The 24959-nt window shown below is 64.7% G+C and overlaps 5 protein-coding genes across 35 annotated transcripts in view; 3 read left to right on the top strand and 2 right to left on the bottom strand.

Annotated features, from left to right (window-relative positions):
* PPP1R16A (protein phosphatase 1 regulatory subunit 16A) overlaps window positions 1-5761 on the top strand; it is a 33397-nt gene extending 27636 nt beyond the window's left edge. For 3 of the 19 annotated variants that reach the window (XM_087447144.1, XM_087447145.1, XM_087447159.1), the window contains 9 exons: window positions 3024-3173; window positions 3309-3857; window positions 4001-4244; window positions 4386-4465; window positions 4541-4677; window positions 4799-4973; window positions 5081-5236; window positions 5329-5441; window positions 5512-5761. In XM_087447144.1, coding sequence (XP_087303270.1) covers window positions 3024-3173; window positions 3309-3857; window positions 4001-4244; window positions 4386-4465; window positions 4541-4677; window positions 4799-4973; window positions 5081-5236; window positions 5329-5441; window positions 5512-5602 — 1695 coding nt within the window. In that variant the 3' untranslated portion in view covers window positions 5603-5761. Of the gene's footprint in view, window positions 1-242; window positions 877-3023; window positions 3174-3308; window positions 3858-4000; window positions 4245-4385; window positions 4466-4540; window positions 4678-4798; window positions 4974-5080; window positions 5237-5328; window positions 5442-5511 lie in introns of those variants that run through there. The other 16 variants (XM_014797309.2, XM_087447150.1, XM_087447148.1 and 13 more) reach the window with 16 other exon arrangements.
* Window positions 5762-7196: 1435 nt separating this feature from the next.
* On the top strand, window positions 7197-9572 carry SLC33A2 (solute carrier family 33 member 2). 5 transcript variants are annotated; one of them, XM_087447231.1, is made up of 5 exons: window positions 7197-8345; window positions 8745-8884; window positions 8969-9093; window positions 9159-9268; window positions 9355-9572. In XM_087447231.1, exons 1-5 carry the CDS (start codon window positions 7664-7666, stop codon window positions 9432-9434), a joined length of 1137 nt encoding a protein of 378 aa, XP_087303357.1. In that variant the 5' UTR covers window positions 7197-7663; the 3' UTR covers window positions 9435-9572. The 5 variants fall into 5 exon arrangements, with proteins under 5 accessions (XP_087303357.1, XP_087303358.1, XP_014652798.1 ...); XM_087447232.1 differs by having other exon boundaries at window positions 8737-8884; window positions 9188-9268; XM_014797312.2 differs by having other exon boundaries at window positions 8737-8884.
* Window positions 9573-9654: 82 nt separating this feature from the next.
* RECQL4 (RecQ like helicase 4) lies at window positions 9655-16137 on the bottom strand. 3 transcript variants are annotated; one of them, XM_087447134.1, is made up of 23 exons: window positions 15998-16137; window positions 15900-15933; window positions 15731-15822; window positions 15389-15529; window positions 14487-15085; window positions 14292-14391; window positions 14092-14218; window positions 13857-13970; window positions 13621-13752; window positions 13450-13542; window positions 13234-13370; window positions 12706-12789; window positions 12447-12626; window positions 12189-12368; window positions 11974-12115; window positions 11634-11896; window positions 11297-11561; window positions 11094-11223; window positions 10844-11013; window positions 10592-10772; window positions 10360-10510; window positions 10103-10211; window positions 9655-10011 (listed from the first exon to the last, which is right to left on the bottom strand). In XM_087447134.1, exons 1-23 carry the CDS (start codon window positions 16079-16081, stop codon window positions 9887-9889), a joined length of 3633 nt encoding a protein of 1210 aa, XP_087303260.1. In that variant the 5' UTR covers window positions 16082-16137; the 3' UTR covers window positions 9655-9886. The 3 variants fall into 3 exon arrangements, with proteins under 3 accessions (XP_087303260.1, XP_087303261.1, XP_087303259.1); XM_087447135.1 differs by having other exon boundaries at window positions 13621-13749; XM_087447133.1 differs by lacking the exons at window positions 14487-15085; window positions 15389-15529; window positions 15731-15822; window positions 15900-15933; window positions 15998-16137 and having other exon boundaries at window positions 14292-14410.
* Window positions 16138-16320: 183 nt separating this feature from the next.
* On the top strand, window positions 16321-20335 carry LRRC14 (leucine rich repeat containing 14). 6 transcript variants are annotated; one of them, XM_014797281.2, is made up of 5 exons: window positions 16413-16764; window positions 16981-17026; window positions 17979-18332; window positions 18513-19097; window positions 19196-20335. In XM_014797281.2, exons 3-5 carry the CDS (start codon window positions 18004-18006, stop codon window positions 19761-19763), a joined length of 1482 nt encoding a protein of 493 aa, XP_014652767.1. In that variant the 5' UTR covers window positions 16413-16764; window positions 16981-17026; window positions 17979-18003; the 3' UTR covers window positions 19764-20335. The 6 variants fall into 6 exon arrangements, with proteins under 6 accessions (XP_087303346.1, XP_014652767.1, XP_004443052.1 ...); XM_087447220.1 differs by lacking the exons at window positions 16413-16764; window positions 16981-17026 and adding an exon at window positions 16321-16343; XM_004442995.3 differs by lacking the exon at window positions 16981-17026.
* A 371-nt stretch (window positions 20336-20706) lies between these two features.
* On the bottom strand, window positions 20707-24903 carry LRRC24 (leucine rich repeat containing 24). 2 transcript variants are annotated; one of them, XM_087447190.1, is made up of 4 exons: window positions 23060-24903; window positions 22680-22958; window positions 22343-22511; window positions 20707-21628 (listed from the first exon to the last, which is right to left on the bottom strand). In XM_087447190.1, the coding sequence occupies exons 1-4, from the start codon at window positions 23285-23287 to the stop codon at window positions 20796-20798; spliced, it is 1509 nt and encodes a 502-aa protein (XP_087303316.1). In that variant the 5' UTR covers window positions 23288-24903; the 3' UTR covers window positions 20707-20795. The 2 variants fall into 2 exon arrangements, with proteins under 2 accessions (XP_087303316.1, XP_087303315.1); XM_087447189.1 differs by having other exon boundaries at window positions 23120-24903.
* Between the last annotated feature and the right edge of the window lie 56 nt (window positions 24904-24959).

Here is a 24959-nt window from a genome sequence, read left to right as displayed (position 1 = left end):
GCCGGCCTGGGCTTCACCATCTCCGCGTGGAGAGGGCGGTGACCTAACATTGGTGCCTCAGTTCTTCCCCTGCCCGCCCCAGGAGCTGGTGGGACCGGTGACCCTGCACTCGTATACCTGGCTAGTGCCCCATAGGGGTCAGCTGCTGTCCCCACCCTCGTGTCTGCCCTTCGACTACCATGCAGCCAGGGGAGGCCACAGAGGCTCTCCTGACTGCCTCTGGGGCCTGCGCTCCCCAACAGGAGGAGGATCCCGAGGTGGCCAGGCTGCACAATGGCCGAGTGGGGGCCCCCCCTGGGCGGCACCTGTACTCCAAGAGGCTGGACCGGAGTATCTCCTACCAGCTGAGCCCCCTGGAAAGCACTGCCCCCGACGCTCTGGCCCGGGCCAAGGCTCACCACACCCTGGCAGAGCTCAAGCGTGAGCGAGCAGCTGCTAAGCTGCAGCGTCCCCCACCCGAGGGACCTGAGGCCCCTGAGTCTGGCCTCCCTGCGGACACTGAGACCCCCCAGCCCGAGTGTGGCTCCAGGGCTGGTGAAGACCCACCCCTGCTCAAGCTCACAGCTCCCTCCGAGGAGGCCCCCATGGAGAAGAGGCCGTGCTGCTTGCTCATGTGAGGGGCTGGAGCTCAGGGTGGCAGGGGTCCTGCTGCCAGGCCCAGCCAGAGGCTGCCTTAGAGCCCCTGCTCTGAAGACCCCAGTGTGTGTCTTGGTGCTGCTGTGGGCAGGCAGCCAGTGTGGGACCTCCCGGCTTCCCCCATCCAGGATGTCAGCCTCCTTGCTCAGGGATGGACCCGTGCAGAAGCCATACTTGGGGGTGCCTGGCTGCAGAGACCTAGTTTAATCCTGTGACTATTGATAAAGGCCTGTTCTGTCATCTGCCTCTTTGTGTGTCTCAGCTGGGACGCTGTCCCCACGGTGGGGAGCTGTTGTGCTGCTGGGCCTGGGCGCGCCAGTCCCTGTGGGCACCTGTCTGAGGCCTGTAGGTGTGCGCCGGGGCTTGCTTCTGGTGGCCCGGCTCCTGCATAGGAGTGAGGCCCACGGCCACAGGGCAAGAAGCCTTACTACACCTTGTCTCCCTGCCTTCCCAGCTTCCTGGAGGCTCCTCTGTAACTCTTTGCTTTCCTGAGGGGAGCAGAGAGCTTTGGAAGGGCGCTCCTTGGGGGCCAGGGCTCCGGGTGTTCATGCCGAGTGGCAGGGATCCTGGCTTAGAAAGGGAGGGGGTGTTTTCCATGAAACTCTTGGGCCAGAGCCAGAGAAGCAAAGCAGTACAAGGCTAGCATCAGAAGCCTCCCTGGGGGGGCAGGTCCCCTGTTCCTGGCATGCAGCCTCGATCCTGGGGCCTGGCTGCCAGCTTCCGTCTGGGCTGGCAAAGGGGGCCAGCAATTGGCCTCTCAGGCTCTGGGCTGGTTGGGCACGCTGTGTCAGGGTGACAGGGGCCCCTTAGGGGCCCCACGTGGGAGGGCTGAGGGCACTGCCAGCTCATCTGTCTGTGGCAGGCGGCTTTGCATGACCACCAGCAGTGGGTGTCATGGGCTCTGGTCACCTTCTCCTCTCCAGTGGACGCCGACGCAGTCAGCCCAGTGCCTGCATGGCCCACCCTTCCCGAGCATGGGTGATTGGGGCGTGTCATCAGCAGGGCTAGGGGAGGGCTGGGGGTAGGCTGCTGGTTAAATTTAGTGTGTGGAACAGTGCAGCTGCCCAAGGTCCACCTGCCACTACAGCTGCCACTTGGGCCCTGCTGCCAGGGGGCCGGTGGGGGCTGGCTCTGCCTGGGGCTGGGCCCATATTAACCTGTGCTCCAGCCTGGGGGCCAGAGGGGCAGGCCTGCAGCTGGGAGGCCAAGGTGGCGGTGTAGCTGAGAGGTGCCAGGTGAGAGGCGAACCAGCCGCCTGGGCTTCTGTTTTCTCTCCAGCCAGCAGGAGCCGAGGAGCCAAGGCTCCTCTTAGGCCTGACCAGCTGCCCATGCCCGCGGTCCAGCTCAGAGTCAGATGCTGGCGGCTGGAGGTAGCCACTCCTGGGCGGGGCCTATCAGCTCCCTGCAGGGCCTGTGGAGGTGGGGCCCTAGGGCCTATCTCGGCTAGTTTCCCCCTCTCTCCACCAATCAGGAGCAACAGGGATGGGGAGCTTACGTCACCTGGCCTGTGGTGTGCCCCAAGGTCAGCCTCAGGCTGGCGTGGCACAGCAGCAGCCCAGAGCAGCTGAGGTGTCCGAGGGCCCTTCAAGGGCCCAGAGCTGCCGTGCTCCCTCCCCCAACACCCCAACCCAGAGACTCCCGCCGTGCAGCACTGACCGGGGACCAAGGTCCAATCACAGGGCTCTTGCAGCCTCCAGGTCATGCCGCCAGCCCAGGAAGGGCCCGATGGAACCCTGTGTCTGAGCACCTCACTCCCCTCCCCCGACACCCCAGCATTCCTAAGGCCTGGCCCGGTTACCTGGGAGACAGGTCTGCTGGCCAAGCAAAGATGGGGGGGTCCGAGAGGGCTAGGCCTTGGCCAAGCCCTGCTGGGGTAAATTGCCAGAGGTCCCAGGCTCCATTTTCCCCTGGGGTTCAGCCTTGCCCAGCTCTGCCAACCCCTGAGGGCCCTTTGGCCCAGGCACTCAGGCCCTCCCCTCCCCTGGGCCCAGTCCCTCACAGCTTCTTGGACCTTCCGTCTGTCCCTACCCCCCATGTGGGTCTCCTGCTCCCCTGTCATGGGGACACTGGGCGGGCGTTGGGCCTTGCCCCAAGCTCCGCCTGCCTCCTCACCCACTCCCTATGGCTGCCTGGGGAAGAACTGTGCCCAGAGCGGTGGGGCGGGGCGGGGTGGCACCAGCTCCTCCTTCAGCTTTTCTGTCCCTTTCAGTGGGGCCAGCAGGCTGCAGTGAAGACCAGGCCCTCTTACCTTGAGTCCCTGACCCAGGCCCCCCCTTCCCAGCCTGGCCCACTGAGCCTGGACCCAGCTTCCCTCATCCCCCCTGCTGGACCCTGCTGCCTCCTGAGCCTCCTTCCTGCCTGGTCTGAGCAGGGTCATGGCCTTGAAGGCAGGTGACCAGAGCCAGGCTGCCATGAACAGGCTGAAGGAGAAGGTCTTGACGCTGGACACCATGAACCCGTGTGTGCGGAGGGTGGAGTATGCGGTACGAGGCCCCATTGTGCTGCGTGCCCTGGAGCTGGAGCAGGAGCTGTGCCAGGTATGGCCCTGGGCCCCGCTACCCTCCAGGCTGCACTTGGGCAGCTGAGTAGGTCCCATCCCCAGTGTCACAGGGGACAGCGGCCTGCAGGAGTGATAAGGCCCATTCTCACTGCTTGTACCCCCTCCCTCCCAGGGCATAAAGAAGCCCTTCACTGAGGTCATCCGTGCCAACATCGGGGATGCACAGGCCATGGGGCAGAAACCCATCACCTTCCTGCGCCAGGTGAGGCTCAGCACTGCCCTGGCACCCCTCCCCCATCAGGCCATGTGCCGTGGCCTCAGCACTCGCTCCTCCCAGGTCCTGGCACTCTGCATCCACCCCGATCTCCTGAACAGCCCCGACTTCCCCGAGGATGCCAAGAGAAGGGCAGAGCGCATCTTGCAGGCGTGCGGGGGCCACAGCCTGGGTAAGTGCCAGTGCCAGAGCCATCCCAAGCCCCAGGGAGAAGCAGGAGCTGGAGGGAGGCTGTTCCGGGGAGGGGCGGGCTCGCCCGCGGGAAGGGGGCCTGACGTGTCCTCCCACCTCGTCCTGCTCCACCCCGGCCCAGGGGCCTACAGCATCAGCTCCGGCATTCAGCTGATCCGCGAGGATGTGGCACGGTACATCGAGCGGCGCGACGGAGGCATTCCCGCGGACCCCAGCAACATCTTCCTGTCCACAGGGGCCAGCGACGCCATCGTGGTAGGCCGGGGCCAGGAAGGAGGACACCAGGCTCTTTGAGCGTGGCTGGGCCGGTCCAGCTCGTCTTGGCACGGCGACGCCCAGGGCGGGGAACGGGTGTAGCCCCTGGCCCCGCCAACCCCGCCTCCCCATCCCGCCCACAGACAGTGCTGAAGTTGTTGGTGGCCGGCGAGGGTCGCACGCGCACGGGCGTGCTCATCCCCATCCCTCAGTACCCGCTGTACTCGGCCACGCTGGCCGAGCTCAACGCCGTGCAGGTGGACTACTACCTGGACGAGGAGCGCGCCTGGGCGCTCGACGTGTCCGAGCTGCGGCGCGCACTGCGCCAGGCGCGTGACCACTGCTACCCGCGCGCGCTCTGCGTTATCAACCCCGGCAACCCCACTGGTGCGCCGCCCCTCCCCCGCCCCACGGCGCTGGCCCGGACGTGCGCCCCGCCCGCCGCGCCCGGTCAGCCTGCCCCGCTCCGCCCCGCCCCGCAGAGAGCAGGGCGCCGTCGGCTGACGTGCCGCATCCCCCGTGCCCCAGGGCAGGTGCAGCCCCGCGAGTGCATCGAGGCCGTGATCCGCTTCGCCTTCGAAGAGCGGCTCTTCCTGATGGCTGATGAGGTGCCGGCAGGGTGCGCGTAGAGGGGGAAGGAGGGCAGGGGCGGGTGCCCTCGTGACGCCCGGCCGCCCGTCCAGGTGTACCAGGACAACGTGTACGCCGAGGGCTCGCAGTTCCACTCGTTCAAGAAGGTGCTCACGGAGCTGGGGCCGCCGTACGCGGCGCAGCAGGAGCTCGCCTCCTTCCATTCGGTCTCCAAGGGCTACATGGGCGAGTGCGTGCGGGCCGGGGGGCGGGCGGGGGCTCGCGGACCCCGGCCGCCGCCTGGCTCCCTTCGCCCGCTAGGCCGGCCGCCTCTTCCTGGCCCTGCCTCGACGCCCGCCCTCCCTTCGTAGGTGCGGGTTCCGCGCCGGCTACGTGGAGGTGGTGAACATGGACGCCGCGGTGCAGCAGCAGATGCAGAAGCTGATGAGCGTGCGGCTGTGCCCGCCTGTGCCAGGCCAGGCCCTGCTACACATGGTGGTCAGCCCGCCCGCGCCCTCTGACCCCTCCTTCGCCCAGTTCCAGGCGGTGAGCCGCAGGAGCTGAGGGGTCAGGACGACAAAGTGGGCGGGCTGGGGCTGCGGGAGCACTACGCCCCCGGCCCGGCCTAATGGGCCCTCCCTCCGTGGCCGCAGGAGAGGCAGGCTGTGCTGGCCGAGCTGGCGGCCAAGGCCAAGCTCACGGAGCAAGTCTTCAACGAGGCTCCCGGCATCCACTGCAACCCGGTGCAGGGCGCCATGTACTCCTTCCCCCGCGTGCAGCTGCCACCGCGCGCGGTCCAGCGCGCTCAGGTCTGGCGCAGGCGGGCAGGGGGCGGGGTCTCCGGGGGGCGGGGTCTGGGGCGCGCCATCCTGACCGCCCCGCCCGCTCTGACCGCCCCCAGGAGCTGGGCCTGGCTCCGGACATGTTCTTTTGTTTGCGCCTTCTGGAGGAGACGGGCATCTGCGTGGTGCCTGGGAGCGGCTTTGGGCAGCGGGAAGGCACCTACCACTTCCGGTGAGGCCTGGCCTGCGCAGGGTCTCCTCGCGGGCTTCACCCCCTTCACTTACCTTCCTTTCCCTTTTAGGATGACCATTCTGCCCCCCATGGAGAAGCTGCGGTCCCTGCTGGAGAAGCTGAGCCAGTTCCACGCCAAGTTCACCAGAGACTACTCCTGAGGACCCCTCTGGGGCCCAGGCCCGGCCAGGGTGGTGTGGCAGGGCCAACCCTAGACTGACCATGGCCAGGACCCTGGGTGTCTCCTCCTGCAGCCTGTGGGGCTGGGCCCCTGCCTCTCTGTAGGCCCCTAATAAAGCTGTGAGATAGCCTGACTAGAAGTTGTGTGCACACCTGTATGTGCTTCCCCCACCTGTCCACTTCTGACTGCTTTTCTGTGCCAGGGTCTGTGCAGGCCTGAGGACCCAGCCCTGAGCGGAACACTCGTCTGCCTTCAGGAGGAGTGGTCGAGGAGGGCTTCCATAGGAGGTGACCTTACAGATGCAGAGCCTCCCGTGGGCTGGGTCTCCACAGTGGTCCCTGGTCTTGGGGCAGAGACCACAAATATTCACAGAAGAATTAGGAAGAGTGAGAGGTATGAAGGAAAGCACCTGGCCACCTGCACCTCCTCAGGGGCAGCACAGGGAACATGTTAGCTGGAGGATGGAGTTGGCTGGGTGGGGTGAGCAGTGGACACAGAGTCACAGTGGGGGCTCAAGGAGGATGTCTTGGTTTTCCTGTTAAGTGGGTAGACGATGGTGGTGCTGCCACCTGAGGCTGCTGGAGGAGCAGCCGTGCCCAGAGCGGGGAGGGGAGGAAGAACAAATGGATTTCACTTTGCCGATGTTGTGTTTGAAGTGTGTGGTGTGTGTGACATCCTAGTGCACATGCAGGCCTTGGGCTGAGAGACCCCTCTTGAGCTGGGGCGCACGAGAGCAGGAGCCAGGGAAGAGGGGAGGTAAGATGCTGAGGAAGAGGCGTCTGGGGAGAGCTGGGCTGGAGGACCCAGGCTGGGGATGGGTGGGCAGCTGTGTGTCCTCCCCATGGGAACGCGGGGATGAGCAGCTACTGTGTGCATGTCAGACACTGGTGGGTTGCTGCCCAAGCAGTCCTCTGAGGTAGGCATGGTAGCCCCCATTTATAGATCAGGAAACTTGGGCCCCCCAAATATGTGGAAGTGATAGGAAGCCCACTCAAAGTGGTTTCAGCAGCTGAGGGAGTGCATTGGCTCAAGTTCCTGCTGGTTGGTATAGGGGTTGGGCCAGCTGCAGGGACCCAGAGGCTTGGAGGCAGTACTGGCCAAGGCTCCAGCTCTGTCTGCTCCGGAGGTGGTTCTTAACCACGGTCTGTGCTTCACTCCTTCCTCTTTTGGGCCTCGGGGGCCCACGGTGTGCAGCTCTGGGCAGGAGGAGAGACCACATGAGACCCCACATTGGCTTGCGCTTCCCCTTGGATGGGCCCCTGGCAGGGCCAGCTGGAGTCGGCAGGGGCCTGTTGGTCAGACTCTCCTGGCCTTGTCACTGGACACTAGAAGGCATCGCAGGCAGCACCTGCCTGAATTCTGGCCAAGCCTGGGCCCTGACCTTTCACACAAACCTTCTGCCTTCCATGGTCCTTTGTGGCCACTGGCTTGGGAGGGCGCTGAAACCACAAGCACAGCTAGGTGAGTGGCAGAAGTCTGCAGTAGTGGACCCTGAACCTTAAGAGGCCAGCTCCTCCCTGGGGAAAGCTGGAGGGACCCGGCCGACGCTGCAGCAATCAAGCTCCAGGTAAGACACCAGGAAGCACTTCTGGAGAGTTAGGGTCTGAGTCTGGGGGGCCTGGGCGCCGCATCTGTGTCCAGGGTGTCTGGGGGCCGGATCTGATGACCCTGGGAGGGACCAGAGCTGCGGGTTGCGAAGGACTCCTGCCGGTGCCCGAGCTGGCCGGCCGCACCCAGGTTGGCCACTGGGGGCGCCCGCGGGCGGCCGTCCGGCGCTCTGGCCCGCTCGGACGCTCTATGGCCGCAGCGCGCCCGCGCTGAGCGGAGGCCGGGTGGCGGTTCTTCGGGACCGGGACCGACGGCCCGGAACGAGGGCACGAGTGTGGACGCTGCCCGGCCCGGCCGGGATCCCGCCCAGCCCAGCCCAAAAGCCATGCCTCCGTGTGATCCCTGACCGGACCGGCCTACGCGGCCCCCACTCTGATCCCACTCCAGCCTGGCCGCCCGGCCTCGGCGCTGGCCCTGGGCCCGCTCTCCGGCCATGCGTGGGAAGCTGCTGCCGCTGGCCGGTCTCTACCTGGTGCAGGGCCTGCCCTACGGGCTGCAGTCCGGCCTGCTGCCCGTGCTGCTGCGGGCTCGCGGCCTCTCCCTGACACGCGTGGGGCTAGCTAAGGTGCTGTACGCGCCATGGCTGTTCAAGCTGCTGTGGGCCCCGCTGGTGGACACGCGGGGCTCCCCGAGGGCCTGGCTGACGCTCAGCACGGCCGCCCTGGGCCTGGTGTGTGGGCTGCTGGCAGCCCTGCCTCCTGCCGAAGCTGGCCAGGCCGGGCTGCCCGTCACTGTGGCGGGGCTGCTTTTGTTGCTGAACCTGGGTGCGGCTGTGCAGGATGTGGCTCTGGACACGCTGGCCGTGCAGCTCCTGGAGTCAGCTGAGCTTGGCCCCGGCAACACGGTGCAGGTGGTCGCTTACAAGCTGGGGGCGGTACTGGCTGGGGGGGGGCTGCTGGCTCTTGTGCCCACCCTCTCCTGGCCTCTGCTCTTTCTGTTCCTGGCTGCCACCTATTGGCTGGCTGCTGCCCTGGCCTGGGGTGCGCCCGTCCTGCAGCAACAGCCTGCACCTCAGCCCTCAGAACCCTCCCCACACACCCTGCACCTTCTGCAGGACTTGCTGGCCGTTCCTGGGACCCTGTGGACAGCGGGCTTTGTGCTCACTTACAAGCTGGGTGAGTGAGGCCTTGAGTCAGGCCACAGCAGGGGTGGGAGCCTGGGGGAGCTCCAGGTGGGTCCCCAGGAGCCCACCCTGGAACCCACTTGTGGGGCTGCCCTCTTTCTGGAGTGTGACCTGCAGGCCCAGCCCAGCTTTGCAGCTGGGCCTCGCCTTTCATCCTTCTTCAGCTGCAACTCTGTGGCCACTCTGAGCTCCAGCCACAACCCCTTGGTTCTTTCTGGAGCTGCTTCATGCTGACCCTGAGCTTGGCCAATGCCCAATCTCCGCTGTCTCCCTGCATTTGTGGCCCAGGACAGAGACAGGGCAGGGGCCTGGCTGGGGGAGCATGACTGAGGCCCCAGGTGGAGAAGGGAAGTGGGCTGCCTCTGCTCACAGTATCCCCACAGGTGAGCAGGGCGCCGGCAGCCTGTTCCCGCTTCTCTTGCTGGACCATGGCATCTCCAGCCCGGAGCTGGGGCTGTGGAATGGTGTGGGCGCCGTGGCCTGTTCCATTGCTGGCTCGTCCCTGGGTGGGGCGCTGCTGGCCAGGCACTGGTGAGCCTTCCCCACCCTGCCTTGCCCACTTGCTCACCCCCTGACCTGCTGCATGCCCCGACCTGCCCAATCTCCCCACCCCAGGCAGCCGCTGCCCCTGCTGAGGTCAGTGCTTCGGTTCCGTCTCGGGGGCATGGCCTGCCAGACTGCCCTCCTCTTCCACCTGGACACCCCAGGGGCCAGGCTAGACCCCAGCACGGTACTGAGAGGTGAGGGGCTAGCCCTGGGGGGAGAAGCCCGAAGTCCTGGGCCCTGCTGACCTCAGCCCTCCCAGGGGCAGCCTTGCTGAGCCTGTGTCTGCAGCACTTCCTGGGAGGCCTGGTCACAACCGCCACCTTCACCCTGATGATGCGCTGCAGCCAGTTGGCATCCGGTGCCCTGAAGGTGAGGGGGTGTGACTGGGATGCCAAGGGGCCGCAGGGCTGGGGTGCAATCAGGTCCTGACCTGATCCTGATCCCCCCACCCCCAGGCCACACACTACAGCCTCCTGGCCACTCTGGAGCTGCTGGGGAAGCTGCTACTGGGCACGCTCGCCGGAGCCCTGGCTGACGGCCTGGGGCTGCACCTCTGCTTCTCCCTCCTCCTTGCTCTCTCAGCCACGCCCATTGTGTACCTGGGCCTGGCCCCCAGCACCCTGGCCTGAGCTGGGCAGCTGGACTGGTTAATAAAGCCGAGTGCGCCCGTGGCCTGGCTGTGTCTGGGATGTGTGATGTGCAAAGCTGTCCTTCGACTGTGGGTACTGTGCCGCTGGAAAGGAGAGTCTCTAAAAACGACTCGAACATCTTTTATTCTGCATTTTAGGGTCTCCTTGCCCCACCCCTCGCCCCCTGGCAAGGGGCTTTGTCCAGGGTGGTCAGTCACTGTCCTGGCCGTTGACGTCCTGGTGCCTTTGCCTTGATGAGCTGCTGCACCAGAATCCTCCTCCACACCGTGGCCATGCAGCACAGCTCATGCCTGTGTCTGTGATGTGGGGGAACCAGGGCTCTTCATCCGCAGGGTGGTCAGCGGCCCCACAGCAGGATCTCTTCTGTGGCCAGGTGTGCCAGGGCATGGAAGCTCAGGTGTAGGTACTTTCTCCAGAAGCGCCGGTCCCGCCCGTACACTTGGGCTGGGTAGCAGGGGCTTCCTGCGGTGGACCAGAAGACACGGCTCTGAGAACTCCACCAGTCCAGCCCCCAGCTCTGTCTGTGTCCCGGCCAAGCCTCCCAGGCCCTCACCAATGCCGTGGAAGATGCGGGCCACGGCCCTGCCCGAGAACTGCTGCTCTGGCCATGAGGACAGGAGGTGGCGGATGTCTCGGCGGACCTGGTCCTCCCAGTCCTGAAGCTGCGGGTGGGGGCACGTTGCAGCTTCTGCGGCACTGCGTCCACACAGCCCATGGCGGTGCAGGGCAGGAGGTGGGGTGTGCACACACCACTGCCTAACCGCCCCGGGCGCATGGCTTCTGCAGTCCCACAGGAGGGCTGGCACTCACCCTGGCCTGCCCCAGTTCTGGGTCCTCCATGCCTCCCAGCCCCTCTCCTGCTTCCTCTTCCTCAAAGTAGTGGCTGAGCAGGGCCTTGAGCCTGGCACTGCGCTCCTCGTCGGGCTGCTCCAGGCACGGCCCGCAGCTGGGGAAAGCTACGCTGCCATGGGAGAGACCTGTCAGCGCTGCCCACCTGGGGGAGGGTGGGGCGGCCCCAGGCCCTGCCCACCCTCTCCTGCACCTGTGAAAGGCCTGGAAGGAGCGGCGCAGACAGGCCAGGGCTTCCCGCTCTCGGGCCTGCACACGGCTGTATAGGAAGTCACAGATCTGGTCCCTCTCCTGGGCGGTCAGGTCCCCGGGGCTGTGTAGGTGGAAGGCCAGCTCCCTGAACTCCACCAGCACCCCCGTGGCCCGAGGTGCACCTACCAGAGAGCGTATGAGACACGGGCAGGTGGGCAGGCAGGTGACAAGCAGGGCTGGGGGCAAGGTGCACCTGTCCTGGGCTCTGGGTCCCACTGCAGCTGCCGGAGAGCCTGTCGCACAGGGGCCAGCTCCCAGCCCATTGAGTCTGCCAGCTGGACCATGTCAAACTCCACAGAGCTACTGTTCCCACCTGTGTTCTCTGGTGGCTGCCGGGCAAAGTACACAGCCAGTGGGGGACACCTGTGTCAGGAAAAGGGACGTGTGATCGGCAGCCCCAGTCGTTTGTTCCTGTTCCTAGCCTGGGTGGCAGGTGTGCTCACCTGCAGGCCAGGGCCTGGAGCTGGGTGGGGTCCCCCGGGCAGCGCAGGTGGCAGTGGGCATAGGTGGGTGCCAGCAGCTTCAGCCAGCGCCGTGGGTGCAGCTCCAGGTAGCACAGCAGGGTCTCAATGGCTAGGAGGCAGAGCGGAACTCAGGGGATGTGGGGACATGGGGACACTCCCCCCTCCTGCTCTTGGTTCCTCACCCTCCTCAGGCATGTCCAGGGCCTGCACCGTTGGCTGTACCAGGAGTGCCCGGTCATGGCCCAGGCACCGGGCTGTGGCCTCCTGTGCAGACATGGCCACAGGGGCCCTGGCCGAGCCCCTCTCCTCACTGTGGCCCCCCTCCTGCTCTGGGGACCACTGGGCGCAGGGGCAGGGTGGGAACGCGCGCTGCACCAGCTTCTTCACAGCGAGGAAGTCAGTGGCGTTGGCGTGCACGTGTCTGCGCAGCTCCCGCAGATCCTCGCCCTGAGAAACAGCCATGAACGTGGGCTGTGGCACTGGCTGGGGTGGGGGAGCTCGAGAGGGGTGGGTACCTACCTGGGGCTGTAGGAAGAGGTGGCACTGTGCAGGCTGCCCGTCACGCCCCGCCCGGCCCACGGCCTGCACGTAGCTCTCGAAGCTCGGGGGCAGCCCTAGGTGCAGCACGGCCCGCACGTCTGGCCGGTCCAGCCCCATCCCAAAGGCCACTGTGGCCACCACCACCCGCAGCCGGCCCTCCATGAAGGCCTGCTGCACCCGCCGCCGCTCCCGGCTGCACATGCCAGCGTGGTAGGCTTCAGCCACAGCCTCTGGGGCTCTGCCTGCAGGGAAAATGCACAGAGTCAGGTGGGGCATGTGCCAGACGGGTCTGTGGGGTATGGTCCTGCCACCACCTCACCTCCGGGCCCTGAGGCCCAGGCCTCAAGCAGGCAGGTGCGGAGCAGTGCAGCGATACGCTCAGTGTCCTCTCGCCTATTACAGTAGACGATGACAGAGTCCAGGGCACGAAAGCGGTCACTCTGCAGCAGTGTCACCAAAGCCTTGGGGGGGATGTTGGTCAGCGTGGGCAGTCAGGAGGTGGAGCCTCTGCTGGGCCCCAGTGTGCACACCTACCTGGTCTGGGTCTCTGTCCATGGAAACAGAGAGGTGCAGGTTGGTGGGGATGGTGACTGGCAGCCTGAGGACAGGCTCCTCGGCCACACCCAAGTGCCAGGCCACGTCCCGGGCAGTGCTGCGTGTGGCTGTGGCTGTGAGACCCAGGAAGCAGCGCACGCCCATGTGCTCCCGTAGCACCTGTGTGGGAGAGGGAGCAGTGAGAACACCCAACTCACCTGCCTGGGCATCCTCACCTGTACCCCAGACAAGGCTCACCTTGCAGACTCGCAGGTAAGAGGGCCGGAAGTTGTGGGACCACTGAGAGAGGCAGTGGGCTTCATCGATGCAGGCAAAGGCAACCGGGGGCAGCTGAGTGAGGCAGGCAGGGCCCCCTGCCCCAGCCCCAGCCAGTGCCTCAGGCGACAGCATCAGCACGTGCACCTGGGCTGCCCGGACCTGAGGACAGCAGGGTCAGGAGCACCTCCCAGGTGCTGCCCGCTGCTCCCACCTGTCTTGGCCTGTGGAGGCCCCTCACCTTCTGCAGGGCAGAGTCCTGCTGCTTCCTGGTCATGCCCGAGTGGATGCAGGCTGCCTTCAGGCCCGGGGGCAGGCCAGACACCTGCAGATACAGGAGCACAGCCTATCGCAGGCCTGCCAGCCCTGGCCCTTCCCCAAATGCCACTCAGGGTTGCTCTGCCCAAGAGCTACCACCGTCTCCACCCCAAGCCTTCTGTGGGAAAAACACAGATCCTGGGTCGTACGACTGAGCGTTCAGAGCCACCTGTGGTCCTTGGCTCAGGAGCACCAAGAGTACACAGGCCCTTGTGGGGATGTCCCCCACTTCCTAGCACTGCTTCTCTTGGGGGTGGTCCTGGGTCTGGCCACCCGCATGCCTATTGCCTTTGGGCCACTGCTACGCCTGTGGACAGAGCTGGCAGGCGGAGAAGAGCCGGGCTCCTTGCAGCCCCCAGGTGGGGATGGGGCAAGCAGCAGCAGCCCAAGGGGATCAGAGGAGCTGTGGGCGCCTGCCTTCTGCACATGCCGGAGGGCCCTGTCTGCCTACCTGGTCGTCCATGAGTGACAACAGGGGAGAGATGACGAGTGTGAGGCAGGGGCTTCGCCGGGCATAGAGCAGTGCGGGGAGCTGGTAGCACAGGGACTTGCCGGCACCCGTGGGCAGCACCAGCAGTGTAGACATGCCTATGTGAGACCCAAGGATAGTAGCGCCGCTCTGTGGCCTGGCTTCAATCCCTCCTCACCCCCTGGCAGCCTTGCTCACCAGACAGGATCCGCATGACTGTGTGCTCCTGCCCGGGGCGGAAGGCTCGGTGCCCCAGCTGCTCTAGGGCCTGGAACACCTCAGCTGGTGTCTCTGTGGTCACAGGTCTCAGTCAGCGTGAACCCACATCACCCCTATCTCTCAGTAAAGGCTCTAGGCTGGCCTGCTCACCTGCCACCTGCCCAGAGGGCCCCCGTGGGTAGAGTGGCGGCATGGTGGGGGGCGGGCAAGGCGCCCCGGGCACAGGCTGCTCCGTGGGTATCAGCAGCTTAGGCCCAGCAGGCTCTTTATCTTTCTCACCTGCTGGAAGCAGACAGGAGAGGGTGGTGTGGGAGCTCCAACCTGGGCAGGGATCATTCTAGCAAAAAGGCCACTGGCTACAAAATCTTCTCCATCCCTTCACTCACCAGGGAGTTGGCAAGTAGCAGTACCAGTCCGCTGGGCTACTTCCTCCAACGTGGGCAGGGTCTGCGTGTCACCCTCATCCTCACCGGCCTCCTTCTGGGGAGCCAGGGTAGGTGCTGGGCCAGAGGTGGCAAGTTAGTAGGGGCTTTCGCTTGAGCCACAAGTGCCCCCCCAAAGAACACAACACCCTCTTCAAGCAGTGTCGGCTCAACCTCCCACCCAGGACAGAGGCCTCACCTGGGTGAGTACACTGTGATGCCCAGTGGCCAAGCTGCCCACACCGAAAGCAAGAATCCTTGACTGTGGCTCTGGGCTGACCACCCCCAAAACACTCCCCTTTTTTCTGCCACTTCTGCCTCCATGCCTGTGAGGACCACAAAAGAGAGTCACAAGGTGAGAAGCAGGAAGGGTGAGGGGAGCGCCTGCTGCCGTCTCACCTGTTTGCGGAGGAGCCTGCCACGAAGGGCTGGGCCCCGCGCGTAGTGTTTCCGCTTCATGTTGAGCCGCACATAATTGCTCCTGTCCTGGATGGCTGGCCTAGAAGGGAAGCACAAGTGGGTCATGCCCAAAGCCCTGCCCACCCCCCCAGCTTGACTCAAGGTGACCCTGCTAGGAGCATGAAGCCACGGTACCTGGGGGCCGCTGGGCTGCTGGGGGGCTGTGACCACACAGGCTCCCCTAGACACCCTTCTGCATATGTTGTAGCCCCAGCTCTCCCAGGTGGGAGTTCTGCTTGGCTGCTGTCCTGCTGGGCCTGTGCAGGGTTCCGCCTTGGCTCCTCACTCTTCCTTTGCTTTTTGCCTTGAGTGTTGCCAGGCTGGGGGCTCCCTGCACGGACTCTGGCTGCCTGTAGGGCTGGAGCCTCTAGGCCCAGTAAAGGTGCCTCGGGGCCAGTGCTGAGACCGACGGATGGGACACTTGAACTCAGAGGCTGTGACTCCTCTGTACCCAAGCCAGGCTGGCAGGCCTCAGGAGCCCCCTGAAGGTCTGGGGCCTCACTGTGACACCGCTGCAGCCAGCTAGGGTCCAGGGAGCCCAGCCGCAGGCTCAGGGACGCCCGCAGCTGCTGGAGTCGGCCTGGCCTCAGCTGGGGCCTGGGAGGCTGTGGGGGACCCTCACTGACTTTTTCTGGAGAGATGGGGGCAGCCCCTGCATCAGGCAGTTGCGAGGTGGGCATCTTGGATGAAGGTCTTCGTGGAGGCCGGGGTGTGCGGCCCAGGGCTGGCCCAGCCTGGGAGGGGGAGGACAGACTAGCAAGCAGGAACTCAGGCCCCAAGGCTGCTGCGGACTCTGAAACCTGCCAAGGTCCCCAACCTCAATGGAGGGGCAAGGTGAGCAGCACCAGGCTGGCCTTGAGCTCCTTTCAGGAATTGTGCTCTGGTTAACGCTATAGCCATGCGTGCAAGTGTGCTAGTGCAAACACGTGTGTGCGTGAAAGACTTGACAAGAAGAGATGTCAGGTGATCTTGCTCCTAGGCCGAGGCAGTTCTGGACCCAGATTGGATGCACTGCCTCCCCAGCCCTTCCCCCTCACCTGCAGAGTCCCCATTAGATTAGCCTTAAGCCTCTTCCCGTAGTCCTGCACAGACGCCCGAGGGCTTGGTCCTGGCGTCAGCTGGGGACTTTGGGTCGCAGCCCGATTCAGGTGGGACCCCCAGCAGCTGAGCTCTAAGACCTGCAGGAGGAGACAGCGGTGGCTCGCACCAAGGAAAGGCTGGTGTGGGAGGCGGAGAAGTCTCCAGCCTCCCTCCTCAGCCCCCCAGAGTCTTGGCGAGGGCCTGGCCCTCCTCCACCCCATCCAGTCCTCCTGCCAAGTTCTGTGCTCTTTCTTGGCTCCGCCGTGCAGAGCTGACCCAGGGTGTCGGGGCCCGGGTACCTCCTCGGCCGCAGCGGGGAGCGACTGCTCGGGCCTGACGCCGCCGGCCTGGTCCAGGGCCTCCTTCAGGGCGCGGTACTCCCGGTAGAGCGCTGGGGGCGAGGGTCTCGGGGGTCACGGGTCGGGTGGGGTCCCCCGGCTCCCCACCCCCTCCACCCCGCGTGCTCACCGCGGGTCTCCTCGGGCGCCGCCTCCACGTCCTCCTGTGAAGGAAGCGCGTCAGCCGGGGGCCGCGCCCTCAGCCCCCAGTCCCCGGGCAGCCCGCACCTGGCCCGGTCGTCGCCCTCGCCGCCGCCGGAACGCGCGCTCCCACGCCTGCAACCGCGCCCGCACTTCCAGCCGCCGCTCCATGGCCGCCCCGCCGCGCCCCCCGCACCGGCGCCCCGGGAATCTCCCGCCGCGAGCGCGACGCCGGCCGCCAGCCAATGGGGGCGCTCGGCGGCGACGGAGGCGGAGCGGCGCGGCGGCCTCTGGGCCGGGACAGCCAATCCGCGGGGTCCTGGCGGGGAGGCCAATGGGGGGCGTCTACGTCATCACAGCGCGCGGCGGCGCTGGGCGGGGCGCGGCGGACGGCGGGGCGGGGCCGGCGGCGGTGGCAGAGGCTGCGGGCCCGGTGAGCGCGGCCGGGGATGGAGAGGGAGGCGTGCGCCCCCGGCGCTGCCTGGCCGCACGAGCCGGGCGCGGCGCTCGGGGCGGCGCCGCCCGGGAAGGTGGGCGGGAGCCCGGGCAGGGCGGCCGCGGGCTGGGGAAGGACCGGGAGCCCGCGCCGGCCTGAGCGGCCTCTGCCGCGGGGCGACGCGCCGTCTTGGAGGGACAGAGCCCGCCCGGGAGGCGGAGGGCGGTGGGTTCAGCGCCTCCCGCGGCTTGAGGCCGGGAGGAGGCGGGCGGGGGCGTCTTCGGGGAAACGCCGGGCGCCGCATGCCGCGGGAGGGGGCGGCAGCCACCGCACAGAGGCTCCTCCCACGGTGACCACACTGGCTGCTTTCCTTTCCTCTCGTGACAGGTGTTCGCTTGGTCTGTCCTGTCACAGCGAGGTATGAATCGTCCTCGCGAGATTTGTCCCCAGGCAGAGCGAGGCCGAGGGTTGGCGTCCGGGGTTTCTCAGGAGCCAGTGCCCTAAGGCCTTGTTGTGTATGAGGTCCTCGAGAGCAGGAGCTCTGGGGCCAGACTGCCCCCTGCCTCAGCTCATCACTCAGGCTGTGACCTTGGGCGGGCGAGGCCTAGATCTAGGTTTTCTAATCTGTTTTCAGGGGGATGACCGGGAGGCAGATTTGAGGATGAGGTGCCTGGTGCACAGTAAGTTGGCTAAGTGTTGCTGCTGCCTGTGGCCTCAGGCATCTCCTGTGTGCCCCTTGTCAGCTTGGATGTCCCTTTGGCAGCGGCCTCTACCCTTCTGAGCAATCCCTGGACTGGGGCCTTCTGAATCCCATGGGTTTGAGACTTGGTTTCTCAACATGGTTCTCCAGGGAAGAGGAAGATGTTTAGACAGGTGACAAGAACCTCCCTGGGTGAGAGTTGTTTTTTCTCTTCCTGTAAATCTGCAGGGGTCTCCCTGCCTGGTAGTGCTCCTGGATGATAGTAGTTAAGACAGGGGCTCATGTTGAGGGCTTGGATTACTCAAGCTGTCTGGACTCAGTGTTCCCTGGGTGCTGGTCCTTTTTACCTGGTTGATGTTTATTAAGTGGCATTTGTCCTTCCAGCTTCTCTTTGTTGTGCTGCAAACCTAAGAGCCACAAGAGCCTCTGTGGAGGGGAGGGGAGGGAACTGTGATGCAGCTCCCGGCCCCCAGGAACATCCCACCCCCTCTACTGCTTCTGTGTTAGTGCAGGAGCCTGAGCTTTATTCTACTTTTCAGGAAGGGAGCATTTTTGATAAGTGGCTTTGTGATTTGGGAAGCTTGAAGTACAGACGGGGGCCCTTGCAGACCAACAGCCATCAAAAGCATACCCAGATGAGCTGGTCACTTCTGGTGCCTTGCTATTTACATATTGCTTGATGATTTTGTTTCCCTAAAGACGTCCCCATGCTGTTAGAGGGCAGGGACTGGGAGGTGGCCTTGTTCCCCTTTCTACTCTGCCCAGCCCATTGCTAGGCACCTAGCACTTGCTCTTAGGTGATGAGGTCCTCCACTGAGCACCAGCTCTGCGCCAGGCCCCGTGCTGGGCTCTCCCACTACCAGTGCATGGACGGGGCTGTGGCCAGGCCATGTTCTGGGGTGTCCTCCCTGCTGAAGAGCCCTTCCCTGCAGGTGGCCTCCTGCCTGGCCCAGCACCATGCACACGCTTGTGTTCCTGAGCACGCGGCAGGTACTCCAGTGCCAGCCAGCTGCCTGCCAGGCCCTGCCCCTGCTGCCGCGCGAGCTCTTCCCCCTGCTGTTTAAGGTGGCCTTCATGGACAAGAAGACTGTTGTGCTGCGCGAGCTGGTGCACACGTGGCCCTTCCCACTGCTCAGCTTCCAGCAGCTGCTGCAGGAGTGTGCCCACTGCAGCCGGGCCCTGCTGCAGGAGCGGCCCAGCACAGAGAGCATGCAGGCTGTGATTCTGGGGCTCACAGCCCGGCTCCACATCCCAGAGACCGAGGCCGGCACGCAGCCCCTCTGCAGGTATGGGCTCGCCTGAGGGGCCCTCAGGCCTGGGGGGTGCAAAGAGGGTCCCCCAAGAGTTTCCAGGCTGGTACAAGGGCTCAGTGCAGGAACAGGCATTATGCTCCTGTCCCAAGGTGTCTGGGAGTGGGTGTGGGCTCTGCTCCCTTGTTTCCTGCCTCAGCCCACCCGTGCTCCCAGGAAGCACGCACTGAGGGTGCTGGACATGACGGGCCTCCTGGACGATGGCGTGGAGCAGGACCCCGGCACCATGAGCATGTGGGACTGCACAGCAGCTGTGGCCCGCACATGCATCGCACAGCAGCAGGGCGGGACTTCGGAGCCCGGGCTGGCCCCTGTTCCTGTGGAGGTGCGTGTGGACCTGCGGGTGAACCGGGCCTCTTATGCGTTCTTGCGGGAGGCGCTCCGCAGTAGCGTAGGCAGCCCACTGCGGCTCTGCTGCCGGGACCTGCGAGCTGAGGACCTGCCCATGCGCAACACCGTGGCCCTGCTGCAGCTTCTAGACGCGGGCTGCCTGCGCCGCGTGGACCTGCGCTTCAACAACTTGGGGCTACGTGGCCTGTCCGTCATCATCCCACATGTGGCCCGCTTCCAGCACCTGGCCAGCCTGCGGCTGCACTATGTGCACGGGGACTCACGGCAGCCCTCCGTTGATGGCGAGGACAACTTCCGATACTTTCTGGCCCAGATGGGTCGCTTCACCTGTCTTCGGGAGCTCAGCATGGGCTCCTCTCTCCTCTCGGGGCGGCTGGACCAGCTGCTCAGGTGAGCAGGCCCTCCTATTACCCTGCCCCTCGCCTCCTTTCCCCTCCTGAGACCTTCCCCTGGCCCTGCCTGTTCGTGACCCTTTGTGTCCCTTGCAGCACCCTGCAGAGCCCCCTGGAGAGCCTGGAGTTGGCCTTCTGTGCCCTGCTGCCTGAGGACCTGCGCTTCCTGGCACGGAGTCCCCATGCTGTCCACCTCAAGAAGTTGGACCTAAGTGGCAATGACCTGTCTGGCAGCCAGCTGGAGCCCTTCCAGGGTCTGTTGCAGGCGGCAGCAGCCACGCTGCTGCATCTCGAGCTGACTGAGTGCCAGCTCGCTGATACCCAGCTACTGGCCACACTCCCTGTGCTGACCCGCTGTGCCAGCCTCCGCTACCTCGGTCTCTACGGCAACCCGCTGTCCATGGTGGGCCTCAAGGAGCTCTTGCGGGACTCGGCGGCACAGGCTGAGCTGCGCACAGTGGTGCACCCCTTTCCTGTGGACTGCTACGAGGGTCTGCCCTGGCCTCCGCCTGCCTCTGTCCTGCTGGAGGCCTCCATCAACGAGGAGAAGTTTGCCCGTGTGGAGGCTGAGTTGCACCAATTGCTGGTGACCACAGGCCGTGCCCATGTGCTCTGGACCACAGACATCTATGGGCGCCTAGCTGCAGACTACTTTAGCCTTTGACCTCTGAGCTCTGGGTGAGACAGGCTGTCCTGGGGTCCAGGGCTGCTGGAGGCTCCTCCCCCACTTGGGTAGGCAGAGCCTTTGCTAGGACCTTGCTGGAGACCTGACAGAAAAACACTGGTGTCTGATTTTCTTGCTTCTGGGTGCACCATGAGCCTCCCCATGCTTTGTGCAGCGCTCTGGGCAGTTTGCCCTGCATCTGCTCCCCTGACTGGCTGACCGTCTGTGGGCCTGAGGCTGGATTACGGGCCTGCAGGGCCCTGCTTGGTTTAGCCGCACCTGGCTGCCTTCCAGCATCCTGGTCCTCTCTGTGGAATGTTCTTGGGGTCCCAGCTGGGAGCTGAGAGAGAGCCCTTTGGGCCCTTCTCAAGAGCAGACTGTTCTGGGGTTGAAGTTGGGACAGGGGCCTGCTTCAAGGAGGGTAAGGTCCCCATGCACTCTCGGGCTTCTCAAGGTTCTCCCTGCCCTGGGGCCCAGGAGACCCCCCGTCGGCTAGGCTTTGGGCCCAGAGGGTGTCCTTAAGGTACAAATGTGCAGTGCGTTTGGAACTTAAGTTTGTGGCTGTTTTTTCTGTCCTAATTGATCAGAGTGACTTGTCCTCGGCTCTGCTGTCACCCCAGCATGCATACTGGGTAACAGCTGTCTTTGTCTGCCGCTCCCTCCCCTTCCCGGGCATCCCTAGCAGCATCGCAGTCCCTGCGGGCGTATCCGTGGCCCGTCGCCCTGCCCCGTGGGCTGACCCAGGAGCCTCCAGCCTCCAGGAGGCCGGCGGGCTGGTCGGGCCCTGCCGAGCTGGCGGCTGGGATGGCTCTGGGAGGACTTTCCTGGAGGGCCTCAGTGGGGGTGCTGGGAGCCTCCCTCGCCACCCTCCGTCTGCACCCCAGGACCGCAGAGCCGGGGTCCCCCGCCCCAGGGCCCACACAAGGCTCGCCGCACACTGCGCAGCTTCCACCCTTTACTGACGGACCGGCGCGTGCGCGAGCGAGCCCGCCCGCCCGGCCCTCCGCGGCGCGTCATCAGCGCGCGCCGGCCTCAGCAGCGCGTCCCGCGGGCGGCCAGGCGCTCGGCGAAGAGCGGCTTGGAGCGGTCGATGACGAACATCTCGTGGCCGCGCTCGCCGCGGAGCTCCTCGAGCTGCGCGAAGGTGCAGGGCCCGTCCGAATAGTCGTTGATGAACAGCGCGCCCTCGCCCGGCGGCCCCGGCGCCCGCGGCCCGCGCCGCCCGCGGCAGATGAGGGCCGCCAGCAGCAGCGCCGTGAGAGCCAGGAGCGCGATGGCCGCCGCCACGGCCGCCTGCGTGGCCAGGCCCAGGGCGCGGAAGGCCAGGCTGCCCGCCTCGTGCAGGGGCTCGCGGCCCGCGGCCGGCGGCGGTGGCCGGGACAGGTTGACCAGCAGCTGGAAGGGCACGCGGGCCGCGCCGCCGGCGTTGGAGGCCTCGCACTCGTACTTGCCAGCGTGGGCCAGGGTGATGTTGGCGAGGAAGAGCATGCCGCTGCCTGTGTCGGAGGCCGCGGGCGCGCCCGGGGCCGGCGACCCGCCCTCCGGCTGGGCCTGCGCGCGCGGCTGCCCCTCGCGAGGCTGGGCCACCTTTCTCCAGGTCACCAGGGGCTGCGGGTAGCCGGAAGCCTGGCAGGCCACCCGCAGGTCCTCCCCTAGGTTGGCTGTCACCTCCAGCGGCTCCACGTGCACAGAGGGCGGGATGCAGATGAGGCTACTGCCAGAGACATCCAAGAGACTCTGAAGAGCGAGGCGCGGGGGCTCCGCACACGTGATCTTCTTGTCCCTGGAGCTTAGCAGCCGCTGACCCCCCTCCTTGATCCAGGCTCCCAGCCAGTGCAGGGCACAGTCACAGCGCCAGGGGTTCTCTGCAGGCAGAGCAGTGGTGGGGAGGTAGCTCAGGGGTGGCCCCAGAACGCAGCCTCTGCAGTTGGGGTTCTGTTGGGCAGAGCAGGAGCCCCTTGCCCACCTCCCACAGAGTTGGGGACCCCTGCCACCCCTTCTCTGACCCCAAGCTCCTTGGAGTGTGGGCAGGCTCTTCCCTTGCCTCTTGAGTTCTGTGATGCACATTCCAGTTCACTTCACTGGTCTCTAAGAAAGCCCTCACTCTTCAAGTCTCTCTCTGCAACAAGTTCCACTATTTTGGGGGAACGTCGGTGTCCACATAGACATCCCACTGGCACTAAAACCTGGCAAATCCTGTCAGCCTTGTTTTCAGGTGCTGTCGCCTGGAAAGGCGTCCAGTTCTGGTCTCATCTTTCCAGTTTTTGCCTGCCTGCCATCTGGATGGCCCCAAGGTGTGCAAGCCCCTCAACCCTGTCCAGTCTGTTCGGACACCTCTCCCTTTTCTGTCTTGCTTAGGCGGGGTCCCTGAGCTGTGTCCCTACCAGCACCCCCATTCCTAGCAGCCTTCTGTCATTGCTGCAGGTAATGGTGTGGCCCTCCAGAGTGCTGCCCGACAGTCTGCTGCTCAGAACCACTGCCATGGGAGCCCTCTCCACACCTGGGCCTGCTCCGTACTGCCACCACTCTGGCCAAGGAAGATACCTTTGCATGAGACCCCTTGCCCCAGAAAGAGGTACCTGTGAGGCGCAAGACCTGCAGGCTGGCCAGGGGCTGCAGGGCCTCACGGCTGATGGTGCCCAGCTGGTTCCTGCTGAGGTCCAGCAGTGCCAGCGAGGAGAGCCCGGCCAGGGCCTTGTCCTCCAGCAGCTCAATGCTGTTTTCTTGCAGGTGCAGCTCCTGCAGTCGCTGAAGCAGGGACAGCAGATAGATCATCAGGGATAGGGGCCCTGGGGGACAAGTCCCCTTCTTACCAGGCTAGATTGGGTTGACTTTTCTCCCCTTCACTACTCCAGCCCGGCAGAGCAGGTGGTGGTACAGGAGGACCCCTTCTTACCCCACCCCCAAACCCCTCACCGGCAAGTGCAGGAAGGTGAAATCCAGCAGCTGCACCAGCTGGTTACCAGCCAGGTAGAGTACGCGCAGCTGGGCCAGGCCAGTGAAAGCGCCAACCCGCAAGCCGCGCAGCCGGTTGCTTGTGAGCGCCAGCTCCAGCAGGCGCGGCTGTGCGTGGAAGGCGCCTGGCTCCAGGGTGCGCAGGCTGTTGTTGTGCAGGTAGAGATGGCGCAGGGCGGTGAGGGGCGCCAGGACGCCTGGCTCCAGGCGCATGATGCTGTTGTCCTGCAGGAACAGCGTCTGCGGCCGGAAGGAGGGAGAGAGGGAGGGCGTTTACCCTGCTGAGGGAGTCTCCTTCCCTAGGGCAGGCACCCCATCCACCCACCAGAGTGCTCACACACCTGTTTCTCCCTGTCATGTGCACCCCTAGCCCTCGGCTGGTGGTCCCACGTGGTGCCCACCTGTGTCCCTGGTGGGATTCCAGGCGGGATGATGTGCAGCCGCAGGGCGCCGCACTCCACCGTGGTGCTGTAGCAGCGGCAGGCGGTGGGGCATCCGGTGGCGCGGGGTGGGAGGCTGGGCACCGACAGCAGTGACAGCAGCACCAGTGCAGGCACCCCCGGGGCCATCTCCCTCGGGACTGGCTGCGGACCAGAAGCTGCAGTCTCCTTACCAGCCACCCTTCAGTGTGGCCCGGGATGGGATGCACCTCTGGAAGCACAGGTTGGCAGGCCTGCCCCTACCATTTGAAAGCCAGCAAAGAACACGGATGGAGGCCCACACCCTGTGTCTAATTTTTGAAAAGCTGTACATAAGTTTAAGAAACTGATAAATAAAATGTTCATTCCCTTCCTTTACAAAGACACAGTCATCAAGATTTGGGGGGGCCAGCCCCGTGGCTTGGCGGTTAAGTGTGCGCACTCCGCTACTGGCGGCCCGGGTTTGGATCCCGGGCACACACTGACGCACTTCTCCGGCCATGCTGAGGCCGAGTCCCACATACAGCAACTAGAAGAATGTGCAACTATGACATACAACTATCAACTGGGGCTTTGGGGAGGGAAAAAAAAAAAAAAAAGGACAAGGATTGGCAATAGATGTTAGCTCAGAGCTGGTCTTCCTCAGCAGAAAGAGGAGGATTAGCATGGATGTTAGCTCAGGGCTGATCTTCCTCACCAAAAAAAAAAAAAAAATTGGGGGCATTAGATTCCAACTTAGAATTTCTGATGTCCTCAGAGTCTTGCCACAGAGGCCACCGGGGAGAGCCAACCCCACCCAGCCCCCTTCTCTTCCCATCTCCCTCCGCCTGGCACTGTGAGGGGCTTCCTGCTCATGCATGTGGATGTCTGGGTCTCACTGCCCTCTACATCCTAGCAACTGACCACTCCCTGGATCTGGGGTGCAAGAGGTTGGTGCAAGGTATGGGCTTGGGGACATGTGGGCGGTGAGGTCCAGGGCCCAGTTAGCCAAGTGGGCTGGAAGGGGAAGAGCAGGCTCCGGGCAGACACGTCTCCTTGTCCACATGGACTCCTCACTCTGGGGGGACTGGCATGAGACCTTGTCAGGCAGAGCCTAGAACAGAGGTCCTTTTTTTGCCCCCAGGGCAAGGCCTGCGGCCCCATGCTGCCACTGTCCCTGTCCTTACTTGACCCAGTGTTAACACTCGTCCTTTTATCCCTAGAATTCATGCTCTCTGCCCACCCTGGGATTCACCTGTTGTGACCTGGGCAGAACTGGTCTCAGCAGAGCCACTAGCCACAGGAAAATCAAGTCCTAGCTTTGTCCAGTCTGTGTTCCTGCCCTCTTGGGGGTGGGGTGGGGGTGGGGGTGGGGGTGGGTGGGACAGCTTAGCTAGAATTAAGGATTTTCTCAGGGAACTTGTTAGAGAATTGGGGAACGAGACAAACAATGAGAGAGTCAGTTTTGAAGCCATGGGCCTGTGTTCTCCATGCTGGCTCCCAGAAAGGTGTCTCTGTTTTTGGGGGTAGGTGGGAGCCTTGGCCACGATCTGGGTTTTTAGTGTAGTTTCCCAGGTAGGCTCTGGGAGCAGTGACCTCTTGGACTATGAAAGAGTGAGCAGTGTCTCGGGGGTTTATACACATGCAACTGTGATCCTAGAGAGATGGGTAAGGCCTGGGGCTAGTACCAGGTGCAATGAGTCCAGTTTTAAAGGTGGAGACCCGGGTTGAGAAACGAGCCAGTCTGGAACCAGGGATGGTGAGGCTGAGGGTGTGCTGTCACCCAGCTCCCGGTCCCCCTCAAATGGTCCCCACTTGGAACGCCTGCCTGTTCATCAGGCCT

Source organism: Ceratotherium simum, chromosome 23, assembly GCF_057802395.1.
Source record: "Ceratotherium simum simum isolate JZ-2026a chromosome 23, ASM5780239v1, whole genome shotgun sequence".
NCBI classification, from domain to species: Eukaryota; Metazoa; Chordata; class Mammalia; order Perissodactyla; family Rhinocerotidae; genus Ceratotherium; species Ceratotherium simum.
Note: the sequence above shows the minus strand (reverse complement) of the source record. Positions and strands in the feature narration are given on the sequence as shown.